The sequence below is a fragment of the Galeopterus variegatus genome, unplaced genomic scaffold (genome assembly GCF_000696425.1).
Source record: "Galeopterus variegatus unplaced genomic scaffold, G_variegatus-3.0.2 Scaffold3276, whole genome shotgun sequence".
Lineage (NCBI taxonomy): Eukaryota > Metazoa > Chordata > Mammalia > Dermoptera > Cynocephalidae > Galeopterus > Galeopterus variegatus.
This window is the reverse complement of record NW_007729387.1, coordinates 4423-24496: the sequence shown is the minus strand read 5'-3', so window position 1 is coordinate 24496 and position 20074 is coordinate 4423. Positions and strand designations below refer to the sequence as shown.

Genomic DNA, 20074 nt, shown 5'->3' with positions numbered 1-20074 from the left:
TATTGGGATATCAAGGACTTGGACTATGGGAGGGTTAGAGAAAACACACAAAGAAGAAACTGTCCATAGGCTTGGGGAGTGTGGGAGAGAGAGGAGGCTAAAATGTTAGTTATAGGAGTAGCCTCTGATTAAGTTGCAGAGAAAAAGGGAGGGAGAAAAAAATACTAATTTATGTAGAAACAGAGAGTCAGGGGGGCCATGAGATGGAGTAGGACAGAGAGAAGATGGATAAGATGAAAGAACAAAGACATATTTGGTATCTGTAGTGTGCCAAATGCAGCAGAGACCATAGATTGTCATTGAGCCCACATAACCAATGGAAGGCAGTAGAAATTTTGGATCTGTTTGAAGTAATAATTAATAGAAATAATCAAAATCTGGTGATTGGTAGTCTAAGTTTGGATTAGATTGCTGTTAGGTTTTGAAGGGAGTTCCAGCATTAGAAAATGAGGTACAAGGAATTGGTGGAACGTTCAAAGCTGTATATTCTTTCGACAACACTAGTCCCTTGTAGTGATTTAGAAACTATGTCAGTGTCAGCGTATGTATGTGTGTTTGCCTATGTGTACATGTATGCACACACAGAAAAGCAACATCGGGACTCTCATCCCCATTGCTTGAATAATTTGACTGATTTTGGAATCTTTAATCCAGTACAGGAATAAGTAAATGAAATGAATGCCTGAATCAGTAAGTGCTGTTTGAGGAAAAGGCTTATAAGTAATACCAACATAATACTTATCAAGGAAAGACCAAACAGAGATTTTATAGAATATGGAAATCTGTCCTTAATGTTCATTACCACTGAGAATTAAGACATTAAAATTTGGTTATAGACATTTTAATTTGAAAGAAAAAAGGAAGAACATTGGTACCAAATAGAAGATGGGGTGGAATTTATCTCCTTTGTTCATAGAAAAGACTGTCGGACTGCAAAATTAAATGCCTATTCCCAGCAGAGCCACTGGTGGTGGAGTGCAGAGGTTGTGCATGGATGCTGTATAGGATTTTTTTTTTAAATCGAATCCACTTTCCCTTCTCATAAAAATACACATAACATATGTACGTGTTTCAAAAGCAAAATAATAATGAAGCCTCAAATATAGAGGTGACAAAAATTGAAAGTAAAGTATTATTAACATGCTAGTTTGAGATTTTATTGAAATTAGAAATCTATCCTTAACATTCATTATCCCTGAGAATTAAGATACTAAATTTGGTTATAGCTATAAAAACAATTTTGTATGTAAGAACTGGAATTTGTTACCACTCTAAATAGAATATGAAGAAATTTCACTTCAGTAAATTAAAAACCATATGACAAGTTTTAAATTTTATTTTATTTTGAGCATTCAAACATCTATATATTTGGGAATAGAAGCATACATTAGATATATTTAATTGATTATTATTGTTATTGGGAGGTGGGGCTTGGAGTGTGAAAATTCAGCCTTTCAGTCAAAAGAGGAAATGCTTCACAATCAAAGAATTATTATTTTAAGTTTTCTAATTTCCATGTTCTATTCCATAAAATTTCTGTAATATTATATGTTTTTTAAAAACCTGAATTTCCAGGCCTTCTTGAACTTGCATGTTTGATAATTACGTGTGTAACAAAAGCTGTGGATGCTCACTTATATTTCACAGGAAATCAGTGAATTGAAGGAGCGTGTGCACAATGCATCAGCAGAAATTAAGTCTGTGAAAGAAGAAAACATGCATTTGGATCAGGAAATAAGAGGAGAAGTGAAAGTATTGAACAACATCACTAATGATCTAAGGCTGAAAGATTGGGAACACTCTCAGACATTGAGAAATATCACTCTAATTCAAGGTAAAGTGTCTCATCACTCCTCCAGAAAATATTATATATTTTAAATGTACATCTACTAAAATTTACGCAGAGATCTGGCATTTTAAATCCTATGGTTTGAAATAATCAGTTTCGAGCATACATTCATTACAAATACCTGGAGGAAGGAATCTTAAGATCAGATCAAGACGTGATGAGATAACAAGTAGCCCAGCATTCTCTACATTGAAGGGTATAAACAAATGAAATATCTCTTAAGATCTAATGAGTCTCTGATTGTTGAACATATTCCGTAATTACTAAAGACAAATACAACTTTTCTGTAAGTACAAAATTCTCTATATGCCCATAAATCAAGCTGGTTAATTCTGTTTTTCAAAAATTTCTGATAGTTTCTTACTTCTTACATGGCTGAATTATTAATGAGAATGGTCTTTGGACCTCTCCAAAATAAGGATGGATTGGTCAAGTTCTTCTTCAGTTCCTGTTAGTAAGACATGATGAGTTGAATCTTACTGATTTTTTAATTAATATATATCACATATATTTTTAGTAGCTTTCAGTTATTTTTACATTTGTAGATATTTTCCTACATTTTACTTTCGACCTTTTGATATTGTTTACCTTTCAGTTTGTCTCTTGTAGTAAACACTTAACCTTTTTTACTTTTTAATGAAACCTGACAATCTCTTTTCAGTGTATTTACTTCTACCATCTTATTTTGTGCTGTTTCCCCCCACTTTGATTTATGTTTCTTTTTCTTTCCTTTCTTGCCACTTTGGATTGATTGAAATTTTTCTTTCCACCAAAGTTACCAAAAACATTTTGCAAACTTACTTTTTTTTCGGAGGCTGGTTGGTACAGGGATGGGATTGAACCCCGAACCTTGGTGTTATCAGTACCACGTTCTAACCAACTGAGTTAACTTGACAGCCGCTGTAACGAGCACTAGACTCCTTTCCTTCCTCTTAAAATTTCCTTCCCTTACATCTCTACTCCTTGTCTCTACTTAAAACCACCGTTTTTAGGGATTATTTCCCCCTCAACCTCCCCCATGCTCATTTTGACTCCCCATCTCTCTATACCACTGTTTGCTTTAACTTCCTCATAATTACCACTATATGAAGTTATTTTATATACACATTTGCTTATTTCTTCATCATATTCATCTCCACTAGAATGTGAGCTCTGTGAGATTGGTTCTTGTCTCTCTTGTCTACCTTTGCATACCCAACACCTGTTAGAATATCTGGAATATAGTGAGTGAGCAATTATATAGGTGTCATAAGTGAATAAGTGACCCAAGCACTTCCCTCTTATCAAGTTACACTTCGTAATGGCAGAATCACTCTTTCAGTTTTCCAAACTGGACATTTAAATTATTTTTATTACATCTCTCAAGACCACCATCAGTTGTTATGTTCTCTATTCTCTATTCCCTTGTCACTTATTCATATTCTGGTACGGACTGTTCTTACCACTACTGTGTCAGACTGCTGAAATTGTTCCCTGCCTCAGGCTTCCGGACTATAACCCTTTCTACACTCTTGTTAGAATGCAGCCTTCCTAAAGGGAAACTCTAGATTGCAAAGAGCATCTCTACTCCCTCTCACTAGACATAGATTTCTCTCTGTTGTACTCAAGGTCTTTTACAATGTGTCTCAACTACTTTTGAATGCTTCATTCCCTCCCTTGCCCCAAATATTTCAATATACCAAATATTTCAATCAATTTGACTATAATTCTAACATACCTAGTACTTTCTACATCCTTCCTCATGCCTTTTTCTTCAATTGAAATAATACGCTTCTACTTGTATCTAAAAATGTCTTATATCATTCAATGTCCATCTAAGATATTGCATAAAGCCTTCTCTGTTTCTACCAATAGTAATGCCCAGCTGACATATATATTTTATTTAATACTGAATGTTATTCTCTCATGAAAGAAGTCTTAATATGATAGTCACATTTAAAAGTTTTTCATAGTGTCTTCTAGTGAAATGTTAGCACTTCTGGACAGAAGTTTCTTAAAATGAGGGTCTGGTCTTTATATTCCTTGTAGCACATAGCCATGAAATAAATTTTTAATAAATATTTATTAAACTGTAACCCAAGAGAAACATATTGTATAATCTAATGAGTGCCTTCTCATGTGTTGGCTGTAGGATCAGTATCAATACTCTGTGTTTCCCCTTTCCTTATCTTTACTATTGCTAAATAATAATGAAGATAAACTAAATAAATATTTCTAATACATTTCTCAAGTAATTGCAATAACTAGAGTTGAAAGGACTAAATGCAATTTCATTGTTGAAATGGTGAAGTAGAGTTTGGTGGAGAGTTGGGGATTACACAATTTAAAGCAACCAGGGGTAAACATTTGAGGAAGTTAAGAGAAATATCATGTGATATGACTCAGTGCTGAGAAAAGAGAATATGATGTTTATTTGGAAGATTTGAAGAGATATTTGCTTTCCTGGATCTAAAAGCACCAAAAAAGATATATTTATCTTTATGGTAGGGAAGAAGAAAAAACAAGCAATGGACGAAAGTTGGATTTGGAATTCTGCACAATTATTTGAGATTTTTGAAATGGATTGTGTTTTTAGCTACTGTGTAAAGAAAAAAATTAGCTCAGGAAAAAATGGAGGAACTGATGGCCAAAAATGAAGTCAATTGAGTTTGGAATAGTATAGCATAGGATGCCAGGAAGGAAGTGTTCTAGTTCTGATTTTACCCAACTAGCTTTAAGATATTGCAAAACTCACTCTCTGATACTCTGTAAATATGGGGGTACTTTAAAAGTTCATGGAAAGATTCGTATTATCTTTTAATTCTATTTTTCCACATACTTTTTGAAGTATCTTTGTATGTTTGACTGAGCAATCTTTAAGGCATCTTCCAGGTTAAACATATCTAAATCAGCGAGCACGAAAACTGGGGAGGAAAAAAAATAGGGGTTTAAGTAGCAATAGTCTAGAATATTTGGCATATTTTTATGTTTAATCTGAATATGAGGCAAGATTGAAAAAGAAGTAGAAAATTAATGATCATAACTATCATAATGAATAGGACATGGATAAGCATAGCTCTGGAAATTTAGGCAGATATTATTAGTAGTATGTTATCATCTGAGGATTTTAAATAATGTGATATGCCTGGGCTTGCTTTTCCAGTAATCTGGGTATTTTTGATCTATCATATTTCTGATTACGAAGTATTGTAAATCAGTACATTTCTTGTGGCTATGTAGAAATCTTAGTTTTTCTTTTTCTAAAAAATAATCTTAGGGGAAGCGAAATAGAATTTGTGTGTTTTATAGAGGTAATTGTTCATAGCAGATTATTGCCGTAGCATTTATGAATTATTCCTGTAACTTTGTAATTAGAAGATATTAAAGATGAGGGAAAATAGTATGAACTGTTATGGCTTCTTGAACTAAAGCAAATCATTCATTTTGGCCAATACTAATCCAGTTTTCTCTGACATACGTCAGCAAGGGAGCAGACAGGTAACATTATGTCCATTTACTGATGCACAGAGGCAGTTATTGATGTGATTATGAAACAGGAGTTTGAAGAGGCTAAGTAGGAACTAAGAACAAAGGTGACTGCAATAGGCGCTAAGTCTCCTGACTTAATGTTCTTTCTTTTGTTCCATAACATGGCAGAATAGATTACCACATTTCTTTCCAGTTGATGGAGACATAAAACAGACTCTTATTAGAAAGAAAGAAAAAGCCAACACCGAAAGAAATAGGAGGGTGAAATAGACAAAATTCATTCAGACCAGATAAAAAAAACTCTAGCAATAGTCCAGCTGTAGGATGAAGAGGACGTGACCTACGACTTTAACAGGGGTGGAGTGCAGACCAGCCTGGAAGGCAGCTGGATAGCCTTATGTTGATAATGTTCTCAGAAGGTCTATACCAGAAGCTAATTGTACAGTGATATATAATCTGTTTAATTCCATCCCCCAAAAGTATCTAAAAGTCACTTAGATCATTTATTGAGATCCTTCCAACATTTTGTTGGAGGCAGTGAAAGAGATATAACAATATATAAAAATGAAACTTCTAATAGGTAAGGTAATTGTTACATAAAGAATAGAAGATGAATAAAAATGTAATACTCAACAGACTTAATTAGAAATATTTAAGGCAAGCCTTTACCTGGTTTTCTTACTCTAGGATTCAGACACCAGTTATTCATATTTTTATATATATATAAATACACAGAGAAGGATCTTTAACTCCAAATTTCAGAAAGGAACACAGATATGTTTGTTGTGACTGAACTAATTCCCCAAAATGAAAGCTGTATGCAGTTCCCATAGTTACATGCAAAATAATAGAAAGGATAGTCAGTAATTACGAAAGAATTCCATTTCTTACTTACCAAAGAAATGGCAAGATTCAATCTTAAGGCTAAAAGCCTTGACCTAATCTGTGTATCCCTCGTTTCTGGTCCCAATCATTCTAGTTTTTGCTGAAATGTCTGTGTATTGCTTTAGATCTCTAATTACTAAGTTAAAGTCTGTGTTCATGCACTTTTTCTCAAAACACCATCTTTCAACACTGTGGATTTGCTTCTGTTTAATTTGCTCAACAGAATTCAGGCAGCAAATTGACTCTTTCAGTCCTTGGCTGTCCTCGGGCTGTGTATGTGCCCAAACCCTTGCAATTGAAAGTGCCCCTTTTAAAACGTTGCTATTTCATTATTCTGTAGTATGTCTATGTTTGTTTCTTCCTTTTGGAGTTGAAAAGACAATTAAGCATCTGCTTTAAATGAAGGGAAGAATACTTGTCCTGTGCAGTCCATGTGGAAGAGGGAATGCTGGTAGGATTACCTTTAAGTTCTAAAGACATACTCAGTGCATTCTCAAGAGGTGATCGCCAGTTATCTGTTTTGCTGGACTCAGAAAGTTCAAATGACTAAACTAATGTTGTTCAACTCAGCACTCAGGAGCCACCTGAGAAATGGTGGAGCTAAGCATTCAAAATTTTCCCTGCAAGCTCTCCCTCTTTTTTTATAGTATCTGTACCCATCTAGAGATTCTACTTATTCTATAATATCTGTACGCATCTAGGGATTTTACTTGAAAAAGGACTCCACTGCTCATTCTCACCTTCCTGCCTTTCCACACGTCTCTCTCATTTCCCTAGAATTCTCTTTTTTCTCATTCAACCCATTCTTCAAAGTACCCTCATGTCCTACTCCCTCATTAAAGTCCTCGTCCACCACTGCCACCCAGGCTGGTCTCCATCTGTCTGACCAATATCTGAGTTTATGGTCAGTTCCAACAGTATGCTTTTTGGTTATTTACCATGTGTGGATTTTTGTTTCCCTTGAGCGTATCCAAATGTCTTATAAGTCCTTCCTTATACACTTTTCACACAGTATCCAACTCAATATAGTGAAATCTGACCAGTATATGCACAATACTAATGTGGCCTTGTGCCAATGTGGTATTTTTTCTCTGACCCCAGGTTCTTAGAAACCAGAAGGCTGTTAGGCACACATAAATATTTAATAAATAAATATTTTTTTTTAATCTAGGGCTATGTCATTCTTATCAGTATAGGGCATTATACTACTGAATAGCAGAGTAGCCCTCCATTCAGGAAGGTCAGTCTTACTCCTATATTATTGCACAACAAATAAAACACTTTAGATTTCCTTACATAGCTGTCTTGACAAATTCATTTTACTTATGCTCTACAACTATGACCAGTCATTGTGTTTTTTTTAAAGGTCCTCCTGGGCCCCCAGGTGAAAAAGGAGATAGAGGTCCTACTGGAGAAAGTGGTCCACCAGGCTTACCAGGTCCGAAAGGTATGATAATAGTAACTATTTAATCATGTGCTATGAAGCTAGTTAATACACATCTGTGTGCACGTGTGCGCGTGTGTGTGTGCGCGCGCGCGTGTGTGTGTTAGGGAGGGGGGGTATTAAGTACTCTAGCAGCCTAATCATATAATATGCTGAATTGTAATTGACACTTGATTTTTGAAGAAAATTCAATGCTTTAGCCAGAGTCACTACATGGAGTTACTCTTAATTCTTAGGAGTGTTGTCTATAATATAGTCTGCAAACAGTGTATGGCAAACCCAGCTTTTTGTCACATATGAAGGAAAATACAAACCTCATCTTTGCATTGAATACATTTGCAAGTTATCTGCTTTTTAAGATACCAAAAAAGAATGCATTAATATGAGTCAAGGGCAAATTGGATTATATTTCTTATATGAGTGTAGTCCTTCCCTGAATGTATCTATTGAAACTCACAAAATCTAAATGCAAATATTGACTAAAATATAGATGACATTTGCTGTCAGCCACTCTGCATTTTACACAGAGCAAAATTGTTTCATATTATTTTCCTCTGTCAATGTTGTAGTCTTGAAAGCATTATTTTGAAAGGAGCTAATAGAAGACAGAAAAGGAGAAAGAGCATGAACTTTCTTTGCTCTTAAAAAAATAAAAAAGACAGTAACAATAGCATGATTATCATGTTCCTCTTGGCTAGAAATCAAATCCCCTGCATGCTGTTTGAAAGTAGGCATGATCTAATTATAACTGTTTGTGCTGCCAAAAAAGTCTAAATACCATGTATTTCATCGTAATTTTTTTTTCTGTCTTTTGATTATAGAGATGTTCTTTCTGATCAATGTATTTACTAACCCAGGTTACATCAGAAAAACAATTTTTTAAAATAAAAAGTATGAATTTGACACCTGCCTGGCCTTTACATCCTTATGCTTAAAAAATGATTATAAAGTTTACATTAAAAAAGATTTTAGGGTTGGCTGGGTAGCTCAGTTTGTCAGAGTGTGGTGTAATAACACCAAGATCAAGGGTTCAGTCCCTTTATCTGCCAGCCACCAAAAAAAAAAAAAAACATAAAAAAAGATTTTAGAAGTATTTTTAAAGACACACACACACGCACATGCACACACACGGGTACTTCAAAAAATTCATGAAAAAATACAAGTAGAAGGCAATATGAATATTTCCATGAACTTTTTGAAGACACCTCACTCATGTATATATGTATATGTAAGGGATCTTTAAAACGTTTGTGGAAGGATTCATATTATCCTTTAATTCAATTTTTCCACAAAAAAACTGATGATGTAGAGATGAATAATGCATCCAATTTACGGATGTGCAGGGAGATTAAATGACTTGCTTGAGGTCCGTCAGCAGCTGGTATGCGGCAGAGCTAGTATGTGAGGCCAGGTGGGCATGACTGTAGAGTCCACGCCTGTCTTCTAGACCACAGAAAGAAGCCTGAATGGAATGTGGGGAACCTAGGATAGGAGGAGAATGATCAGTCCAGCCTTACATAAGAGATTTGATCTCTCTGGTCTTATGGTCCTGCCTCCACAAAATAATAGATTTGGACGGAATGATGTCTAAGGTCTCTTGGAACTCTAACATTTCATGGCTGAGATTCTGTATAATTGTACTTACATTGCCTGTGAGTAAGTAACAGGTGCCAAATCCTTTCCCTTTGCCACAGATTATTGTAGAAAAATAGCTAATTGCCAGCTACAAGGCTAAGATAATCTGGTCTCCTAGAATAAAATTCAACAGTGGTGCCACATTTAGAGGCCACATTTTCAAACATCTTTAAACAACCAAGTCTCATAATTCTACAGGCTTTATAGAGTCTGGTAAACATCTCCCCTAATAGATGGCTAATGATCAACTGATTGCTATGTGCTTCATTTATGGATTTATTTGTTTACCCATTGAAAATGTGCCACAATTCGTAGTTGGTCTCCTGCATTCTGTCACTGTACTGTACTTGACAGGCCATCATAAGAGAGGCCATTTCTCATCCCCTCTCTAAAGCAGGCCCAAGCCATTGTCTATTACATTTCCGAGTTTTTCTAAAGTTATAACTACCAGAATTGCCTTCTTTATGTATTTGTTGCCTATCTCACCATCTGTCTCCTTACTGTTTCTCCACACTGGAAGATCTGTTTGGATAAGGTCATTTTTAACTCCAGGAATGTACAAAGACTAACACAAAATGTGTGCTCAATAAGTATTTGTTGAATTAATAGAGAAAATAGTAAAAATGGGAGTCATTTGTGAGTGACATTCTGTAAAGAGTGGGAGAATGTTTTAAACATTTTTTTAAATGAGAGAATAGTGTCAGTGTTTTTATTTGTAAATTTGAGTGACAGTTCTCAATCGCTGCAAGTGCAGAGGTCTGATTACCTTGCTAATACAGGTACAGTGAAAGGAGGTCTAAGTATTAAACTATCAGCTTGTCCTGAGAACAGATGTTAGATCTTTTTGGAGCTGTATACTATGAATTCCAGCTGTATACTCTGAATTACAATAGTATAAACTGAGCAATTACATTGAGTTGAAATGTCCTGACTCTACCAATATTTGTAAACATAATTTATAATTATTTTGCTTTGAACATCTGCTTAATTTTTGTTGGAATCGAAATTTTACATCGGGGGCCGGCCCGGTGGCGCACTGGATAGTGCGCCGCTTGGGAAGCGCGGCGGCGCTCCCGCCCGAGGGTTCGGATCCCACATACAGACCAGTTCCCACTCACTGGCTGAGCGAGGCGCGGGAGCAACACCGAGGGTTGCAATCCCGTTGCCGGTCCCCGGTCCGGTACGGGGGCAACACTGAGGGTTGCGATCCGTTGCCGGACACGGAAAAAGACAAAAAAAAAAAAAAAAAAAAAAAAAAAAAAAAAAAAAAAAAAAAGAAATTTTACATTGGATTGAATAATATTTCTTAACTTTTTAGAATAATATACTTCTTAAATTGAACATTTTTTTAGAGGACAGTTAGCCTAATTTTAGGTGCCTATAAGAATGAATCTCAAGAAAAAAAATTTAATGAATTAAATATGTATAAGCCTTGTCTCCTGAAACTTGCAAACTAAGGGTAATCTTCTAAAAGGTTGATATTGTAAAAAGATGTATAATCAATTTTTAGAATGTTTCTTCTCAAGGAGTCAACCAAAAATTGAATGAATGGGATCTTTGTTGTATGACAATGACACTTAAAAGAAGATAAAATAAGACAATTCAGCTATTTTACAATAGTTTATCTTAAACCTTTGAACTCCAGGATGAAATATTTTATTTCATAGGAATATAACATTTGCTTTTATATGCAGTTTTCATGGTCACCACAGAGATATGGGGTAAAAAGAAAAAAAATGGCCATTTTCAGTTTTCATTTAAGCACGTATAACCTTGGATTTGTGTATGTATGTAATATATACTCATAAGTAAATCTGTGTATTGTATGTGTGTATGTATTTGGGTGTGTGTATACATATATATTTACATTATTCGGGATTACATATGGAATATGTATTATTAGAATATAGAATATGTTTTACATATGGAATATGGAAAAACAGGTTCATGAGAGATAAAGTGATATATTCCAGAACTAGGACACCAACTTTTTATAAATACTCTGATACTTTTTATTGTGTAAGTTGTCCTTTTTCAAAGGCAAATTTTAAGAATTCAATTTTCAGCTTATACATTTCAAAGTTACCATTTCAGCTGCAGCAAAATTCTGTTATTTGACAACTTCTGATTGACTACAGAAGCCTTCTGGTTAAAACTCTAAGATTTATTTTTTCTCATGTGCTTTTATTTCTGCTAACAATATGTTATTTACTGATTATATGCAATGTACTAAATGTATTAACGTTTATATTTATTGTTTATATTGCCTTTCAATGGCACACATGAAATTTTAGGAAAGATAAGATTACTCCATTTGTAGATTCATCTGCTTTATATTCATTTATGAAACTAGATTCTTCCATCACACTCTCAAATCTGTATGCAAAATGAATTATTACCCACTTTGTTTTCTTCATTAACCATCTAGGTCCTCCAGGTCTTAAAGGTGATCGGGGAGCAGTTGGCTTTCCTGGAAGTCGAGGAGCCACAGGACCCGCAGGAAGGCCAGGTATTGTGATCATGTGCAGTTTTTTCTTTTTTTAATTATGTAAAAGAAACAACAGCTTATAGATTTTTTTTTCAAATTCTTGGATAACAAAAATATATTCATCATAGTCTGAATAGTAGCATTCACATGCAGTTTATTTTGTGGCCTAAAGCATTTTGAAACTTATTTCTATCCACCTGAAGAAAGTTTCTATGTCCCGAAGGAAAATAGTTCAAAACAAATGAACACAGGATTTATAAACTCTACACAATCATAAATCATTGTGAAGAATGGTATCTACCTTTGGACAAAAAAGAGAGAGGAAAGACAGGCAAAGAAAAACAAATAAACAAGGTATAAATACCACTTTAACCACAACTGTCCAAATCCTGTTAAGTTACAGTTAGCAAAATACAGGTGGGCCTGAAATCCTATACTATGCGAAATAAGCTACCTGCTACTATTTATTCATGCTGAATAATCAACATTGTTCAGCACTCTAAATATCAACATTTGCTCACTTGATGATATTATTTTCATTGGTTATGCCAGTAGCTTAAGCTTGAATTGTGAACTTTGCATAGCAATTTTAGAAGGGGGAAGGCGTTTTATTTCCTAATTTCAAAGTGAGTTATTATCAAGAAAGTAGGATGTTGAGGTATTTTTTAATGGATCTTATTTCTTAGAGCAGTTTAGGTTTATAGAAAAATTGTGCAGAAAGTACAGAGAGTTCCCGTGTACCACCCACACACAATTTTTCTTATTATTAGTATATTGCACTAGTGTGGTACATTTGTAACAATGAATGAACCTATATGGATACACTATTATTAACTAAAATCCATAGTTCACATTAAAGGCCACTCGTGTTACATGTTTTATGGGTTTTGGCAAGTGTATAATGTCATGCATCCATCATTACGGCATTATACAGAATAGTTTCAATGCCCTAAAGATCACCTGTGGTCCACCTACTCATCACCAACCCTCTCTTCTCCATTCCCACAAATCCCTGGCAATCATTGATCTTTTTACTGTCTCCATAGCTTTGCCTTTTCCAGCATGTCATATAGTTGGAATCTTATAGTGCGTAGTTTTTTCCGACTGGCTTCTTTCATTTAGCAATATGTATTTTGGGTTCCTCCACGTCTTTTCCTGGCCTGATTGATAAATTCTTTTTATTTCTCAATAACATTCCATTTTATGGGTTTAACACAATTTGTTTATCCATTCCCCTACTGAAGGACATCCTGGTGTTTCCAAGTTTGGGAAATTATGAATAAAGCTGCTATACGCCTTTATGTGCAAGCTTTTGTATGTAAAAGAGTTTACCTAGAAGTACAATTGCTGGGTCACATGGTAAACTACGTTTACTGCTAAAATGTTTTCCAAAGGGACTCTACCATTTTGCATTCCCACCAGCAATGAATGAGGATTCCTGTTGTTCCACACACCAGCATTTGGTGGTGTCACTGTTCTGGATTTTAGCAATCATTATAGGTATGTTGCAGTATTGCTGATAATAACAGTGTTTATGAACTGTTTCAATGTCAATTAGGCTTGGAGAAAAATCAGCTAGCCACAAATAAGGAATCTGTAATTAGTCTCCACTAGAGACCTGATTACCTGAAGTGGGTGGTATATCTATGTACCAGCCTCTCTAAAACTGTCTAGCTTTAATCAGGCTCTTTTGGCAAAATGGAAAAAAGCATTCACATTTGCTAATTTGTTTGAAATTATCTACATTACTCAGGAATTACTGAATTTCCCATATGGGTGATTTGTCTCTAATAAGTAAATATATTTAAAAACCTTAAATTTGACACAATTTTGAAGCTACCTATAAATTCCAAGATAATTCAAAATAATTCTGTGAAGTGAGATAAAATATTTTATCAATAATCTAAGTTTAAATTTAAAATAGTGTATCAGCCTGTGATCTATCTCAAATAATAGTGATCATTTAGTATCCCTGGCAAAATCATGGTATGATTTTGTTTTGGACTCTTTCTGATCTGGTCTATTTGTAGCTTCCTTTTTACATTAAATCATGAGAATTGTTTTTACTTATTTATGGACAAACTTGTATATATTTATTATGTACAACATGTTGTTTTGAAATATGGATATATTGTGGGCTACATATGCATTACATCATATACTCGTTTTCTGTAGCTAATTAACTTTAAATCCAGATATCACTATAGCTCTGACTTAAACAGAGTTACTAATGTGTCTTTCTAGAAAGTCTACATAAAAATGGTAAAAGTAGCAGAAATTTTAGGAATGTTAAGAAGGCAAAAAGTTCAAGAAAGAGCATCCCATGTTTATTTTCTCTCCTGCTCCTCTTGTCTTCCCCACCCCACCCCTTTCCTTCTACACAGATTAAGTGTACACGGCATAGAGAGGGCACAATGCTGGATACAGGAAAATGAGAGGTGCATGACACACAGATCTTCACTGATAAGATATACAAACATGAGAAGGGAAAGGGAAGAATGTGTACATTTTCCGTGCAAAGAATATCTATAAAGTAAAGCATTTACAATAAGATCTGACATACTGTATTTACTTCAGAAATTTAACTGAAGTGTAATCTTACATGTCTTCAGAATCTCTAGAAGACTCTGTATATAACTTTGTTTAAAAAAAAAAAAAAAAAGACCATCCAGCATGCAAATAATGTGCTTCTGTCCAGTCAGCCTCTCAGAGGCAAATCAAAGTGATGATTTTTCCTTAAGGGTGAGTTATGGTCATTTTTAGGAGTATCTAAAACTACAGACCAAAAATAATGCATTTATTTATTCAACAAACATTTACTGAACATTTTCTCTGTGCCATTCATGGAGTTATCCATAGATAATTGAATATATAGGTCTGGAGTTCAGAGGAGAGGCCAGAGATAGAAAGACCAAGTTGCAGCTATGATCATATAAATGTCCACTGGAACATTTTAATAGGATTTTAATAGGATTTCTTAGGTTGAGAGTGAGAAGGAGGTAAAAAGAGAGGGGGGCTTGGATAAGCATTAAGTAGTTCCAGTACTACAGGCTCAGGGCTAAGAGCAGAGCAGCAGTTCCAACAGAGCAGAGTGACAATGTGGTGTGAAAGAAGCCAAAGGCAGAGGGAGTTTCAAAAGGTGTTCACGTCACACGAAGTTTCCCGAAAGCTCTGTGCATTTATTGATTTGGGGATGTTACCTCTGTTGAAAGCAGTTCCTGTGGGGCAGGGTGGGGTGGAAACCAGATCCAGGTGTGCTCAGAGCCAGAACAGGTAGGTGGTGGGGACTGCAGATGGGGACAGAGCCAACCCTCTCGTTATGCAGAGATGGCGAAAGAAATGAGCTTTTTGTTTGTCGTGTTTTTTCATTTGATTTGTTTTTCTTTGAAGAAGAGATTTGAATAGTATTTAAATGCTGATGGAAAGATAAAATAGAGAAGAGGTTGGAGGGTAAAAAGATAGTGTAAGGTTAACGAGAAGGTGGAAGGTGAAGAATTCAGAGAAGTATTAAGCTTTTGAGGGAGGATGGTCACAATCTAAACTGAAATAGCTAAAAAAGAGAGGAGGGGCTACAGCTGTAGAAAAGTGTGTCTGGGCTACTTCAGGCATGCACGTGAAAATGTCCTGCATCATAGAAGCGGCACTAAAAATGCTCGAAATACTTATGTCATTGAAACACCTCCTCTAACATTTAAAGTTAGAATGTCACTATATTACATACTATCTACTTCTCATTTTTCAATGGGTTTCAGAAATATGTTATTTTTGATTAAAGAGTGATGTGTGTGACAGGAGAGGGTTAACTCCAGGTTTTGTCCTTGGTCATTTTTAACCAAAGATGTCATTCTAAAGGAGCAATACACTCCTATTCTCTAGAAAGAATGTTTTTGGTATTTTCAAGTGTGAGAAAAGATTTCTAAGTGTCCTCTGGGAGGACATCTCTCAATTATACTAAAATGATATAAAACATTTGTTTGTTATTTATAATAAGAAGATAAAAAAGTTTTGTTTTACCGTCTCTAAGAGAAAAAGTCACAGTGGTGTCAGAAAAAAAAAATAAAAAAAACTAATTTTATGCTTGTAGGATCCTAGAGCTATAAGGACCGTAAGTGGGTCAGTGCTCTGAACTGAGCATTTCTAGTCTCAGATATCCAAGACAAATCACTGTGTGAAAAGACTTCCAAGAATAATTCAGTCTCTTTCTCTTTTCTAATTGTGAAATTAATTCTGAAATGATGAAATTAAGCTTGTTTATTACATTTTCTTCTCTGAAAGGAAATAGAACTGATCAGTTACACCTTGCTTTAACTCTCCCTTATCATTTTTATTTTTATTTTTTATTTCTTAAGCTTTTCCTCTTGAGCAAACTGAAAATTTGGTATTATACCTCATAAAGGGATACCATCAAAAAAATCAGAAAGGTTTTGGGTACTTTATACGAACTAAATGATTTTTGCCAATTTAAGAATACATGAAATGACTCACACACAATTAAAAAGTGAATTTAATGATATAAAGTATAATCACATTATGCAAAACAATTAGCAACTTAGAAATTCTCTTTATAATACTCTGATAATGAATGGTTGGCATTTTGTTAAATCTTCAAAAAAAATTTGAGTTGGAAAATTATACTTTTTGAGTGCCTCAAGTCTCATGCTACCCATTAATATATCACATTTTTTTAATTTGGTAAATTAGGGGACAAAAGTCTTCTCTAAAAGGTACATAAGAACAAACATTCAAAACAAAACACAGATGAAGACAAAGTAAACTAGAGAAACCAAAAATAGGTAAATAAATAAATATTAACACTTTAAAATAAAATTAAATATAACTATGCCATAAGAAGTGAAGAGAGGCACATTTGTATGTTCCCAACACAAAGGAATAAATGTTTTAGGTGATGAATATGCTCACTATCCTGATTTGTTCATTACACATTGTATGTATCAAAATATTACTCTGCAACCCATAAATACATACAGTTATTATATGTCAATTAAAATTTTTTTAAAAGCTGAACTGAGTTCCTCAACCAACTTTACAGCAAAAAAACAAGTAACCCAATTAAAAAATGGGCAAAGGTTCTCAATAGGCATTTCTCAAAGGAAGATATACGAATGGCCAACAGACACATGAAAAAATGCTCAACATCACTCAGCATTCGGGAAATGCAAATCAAAACCACACTGAGCTACCATCTCACCCCATTTAGGATGGCTAATATCCAAAAGACTGTGAATGATAAATGCTGGTGAAGTTGTGGAGGAAAAAGGAAATCTCATATGTTGTTGGTGGGACTGCAAAATAGTGCAGCCTTTATGGAAAATGGTTTGGAGGTTCCTCAAACAATGACAAGTAGATCTACCATATGACTCAGCTATTCCACTGCGGGGAATATACCCAAAGGAATGGAAATCATTATGTTGAAGGGATACCTGTACTCCAATGTTTATTGCAGCTCTATTTATAATAGCCAGGAGTTGGAACCAGCCCAAATGTCCATCATTGGTTGAGTGGATAAGAAAACTGTGGTACATCTACACAATGGAATACTACTCTGCTATAAAAAAGAATGAAATACTACCATTTGCAGCAACATGGATGGACTTAGAAAAGATTATAAGTGAAATAAGTCAGGCACAGAAAGAGAAATACCACATGTTCTCACTTATTTGTGGGAGTTAAAAATCAATCAGTAAATAAATATACAAATGGTGGGGGGTGCGAGGGGGGAAGAAGACACAACAATCACAACAATTCCTTGAACTTGTTAAGAAAAGTGAACAATATGATGTTGATGGAGGGGAAGGGGGAGAGGGAGGGGGAAAGATGAATTGGTAAAGGGACATGAAAATCAACTACATTGTATATTGATGAATTCAAATAAAAATAAAATAAAAGTGAACTTAGATTTTTTTAAAAAGTTCTCTTTCATTCACTGAGAATGCAATTGCAGAGAGCAGATTCTAGCCAAGCTTTGGGAGATGAGAAACAGACATAATAAGAGCCACCATCTCTTACATGCACCTCTTATGGACATGGTGCTTTGTGAACTTTGTTGCTAATTTTCAAGGCAAGTCAAATGAAATGCATTATTTTTTCATTTTAGAGAAGACTAACCTTTGGCTCAGAGAGTCTTAAAGACTTGTCCTGAGCCACGTACCTAGTGAGTGACAATGCAAAATAATTAAAGCCAAAGGTTTCAAAATTATAATAATTCCAAAGTTCATGATTTTTAAACTATGTCCTCTCTGTTCTTAGATGAAAAGATGGAGGTTCTTGATTTTGTTGGGGGTGGGAAATCAAGAACAATAGCAAAGACTTCGACTTAGAGACAGAAAGCAGTAGGATCAGTCCTCCTTTTATGCCAAGAAAGTAGTCACTTGCACATAAGTCCCTGATGGCTGTTGGAAGAAGAATTAATAAGCAAGAGCAGCGCCACTCTCATGAGATGAAATTGTCACCATTAAAATCTCTTGTTGGTACTAAAAGAACATCTCCTGGATACCCCTCTAAAAAAATGGAACTGTGGGTGAACTAACAATTTATTAGCAAAGACCAAGGTCTAGCAGTGTTTCCACATCAATTCGAAACCCTGATCCTCATATAAAATGATGATATTTGTACCACCATCCTGTGTAAATGAATGAGGTTGCTCAAAGCCAAAAGTGACCCAGCCTCGAGGTTCGAATGTCCCACAGACCTTCCTACCTTCCTCTAAGACTGATGTCATCAGAATCTCAGCACTCCCAGAAATTCATTCACAGCCCAGTCTCTGGGGTGCTCCCACCATAAAGAAATGGAAAATCGTACAGATAAGTTGTAATGGAATAGAAGAGGAAGGTTTCCAGTGAGATGGAAGACACTGGGCTTCCTAGGGGTGGGAGGAAGGTAGAGTAAAAGGAAGAGCAGGAGAGGAGGGTGAATAAACACAAAACAAACCACTCACACATCAGCTTTGCCTGTTTTAGAAAAATGGGACATTTAATGCCCTTTTAAATAATTTGAGATAGCACAATGCCAGGTTCGTAATAAGACTTTACCAGTGATAGCTATCATTATTATTATCAACATTATTGTTATATTTCAGTGTCTGTATGTTGTTATACATTGATGTTTTAGATTACCTAGCAATGTCCTGTCTCCATTTAAAGCAAGCATTGTGAATTGCCCTGATTTAAAAAAAATATTTTTTTTTTCTTTTTTCAAAGGAAATCCTGGACAAAAAGGCCAGAAGGGGGAAAGAGGGAGTGGAAGCTTATTAAGTAAGTTTGCAGTTTCTTGTTTTCGGGTGCATTTTTGGAATAGGGTTGTGATAGTAGTGGTCTGGACTTGAGTTAAATGTTGACACTTCAGCATTGATCACAGAGATCCTGTGGACGCCAAGCACAGTTTTCTGCAAATAAAGCATGGTAGCTGGAGTAAAACAAATAGATTAAATTATACAATTCTTTCAGTCTTCATTATCCATTTTTATTTTTTGTGTGGGATGAGCACTTTTTTCCAAAAATTCCACATAGAAATTAGTTCAATTGTCAAGTTAATTTCTATCCACTGAGGGAAAAATCAAACTTCTGAATAGAAACAATTAACAGCCTCCTTACCTACTAACTTAACTAACTGAAACCTTATATGTAGGAATGTGGACGACCTAAGAACCTGACAGATTCTCTGATGGCTGCTGTTTTTAATTTTGTTTTATTTTACTAAAAACTTGAAAGGGTGGTATTGTATTCCCTGTCCTAAACCTTCAGACCTGCAGCAGAAATAGATTTGACAACAGGGATTTTTGTCAATGAAATGCTGACCTCATGCTGCAATGCAGAGAATCTCTAAATTGGACTTTCAAAACTAAATATAAGATGAGATGTCTGTGATTTGCCATGCCGTTCAGTCCATAAGCCAATGGTTGTGTGTCTAGGCTGAATCCACGCTGATACAATGAAAAGTTATGAAGACAAATGAGAAATCCCCACTTGACCTCTCAGAATAAAAGGGTGCCTCCCCTTGAATTCCCAGGCGGAGCTACCTGTGAGATGCATGCGTGTCTATGGGAATAGATGGTGCAGACATAGCAGTTGTAATCTTTACTCACCAAGGAGTGGTTTTAGATAGACTATGGTAAATACTTTGGCATATCAAAATCTAGCAGTTTTTAGTTGCAATCATTGTTTAAAAAGATACAATATTTAGTTGCAATCATTGTTTAAAAAGATACAATAGCAATTTCTCTGCCTTGGCAAAAATAATTATAGTGAGTACAGATGCCACATTTAGACAACACAGGGCTGTCATTGTG

At 35.1% G+C, this 20074-nt stretch overlaps 1 protein-coding gene across 1 annotated transcript in view; it reads left to right on the top strand.

Moving 5' to 3' along the window:
* MSR1 (macrophage scavenger receptor 1) overlaps nucleotides 1–19040 on the top strand; it is a gene marked incomplete at its 3' end in the record, with an annotated part of 37593 nt that extends 18553 nt beyond the window's left edge. The window contains exons 5-8 of the mRNA XM_008584497.1: nucleotides 1648–1834; nucleotides 7569–7649; nucleotides 11710–11790; nucleotides 18987–19040. Of these exons, the coding sequence (XP_008582719.1) occupies nucleotides 1648–1834; nucleotides 7569–7649; nucleotides 11710–11790; nucleotides 18987–19040 (403 nt within the window). The remainder of the gene's footprint in view (nucleotides 1–1647; nucleotides 1835–7568; nucleotides 7650–11709; nucleotides 11791–18986) is intronic.
* Nucleotides 19041–20074: the final 1034 nt, after the last annotated feature.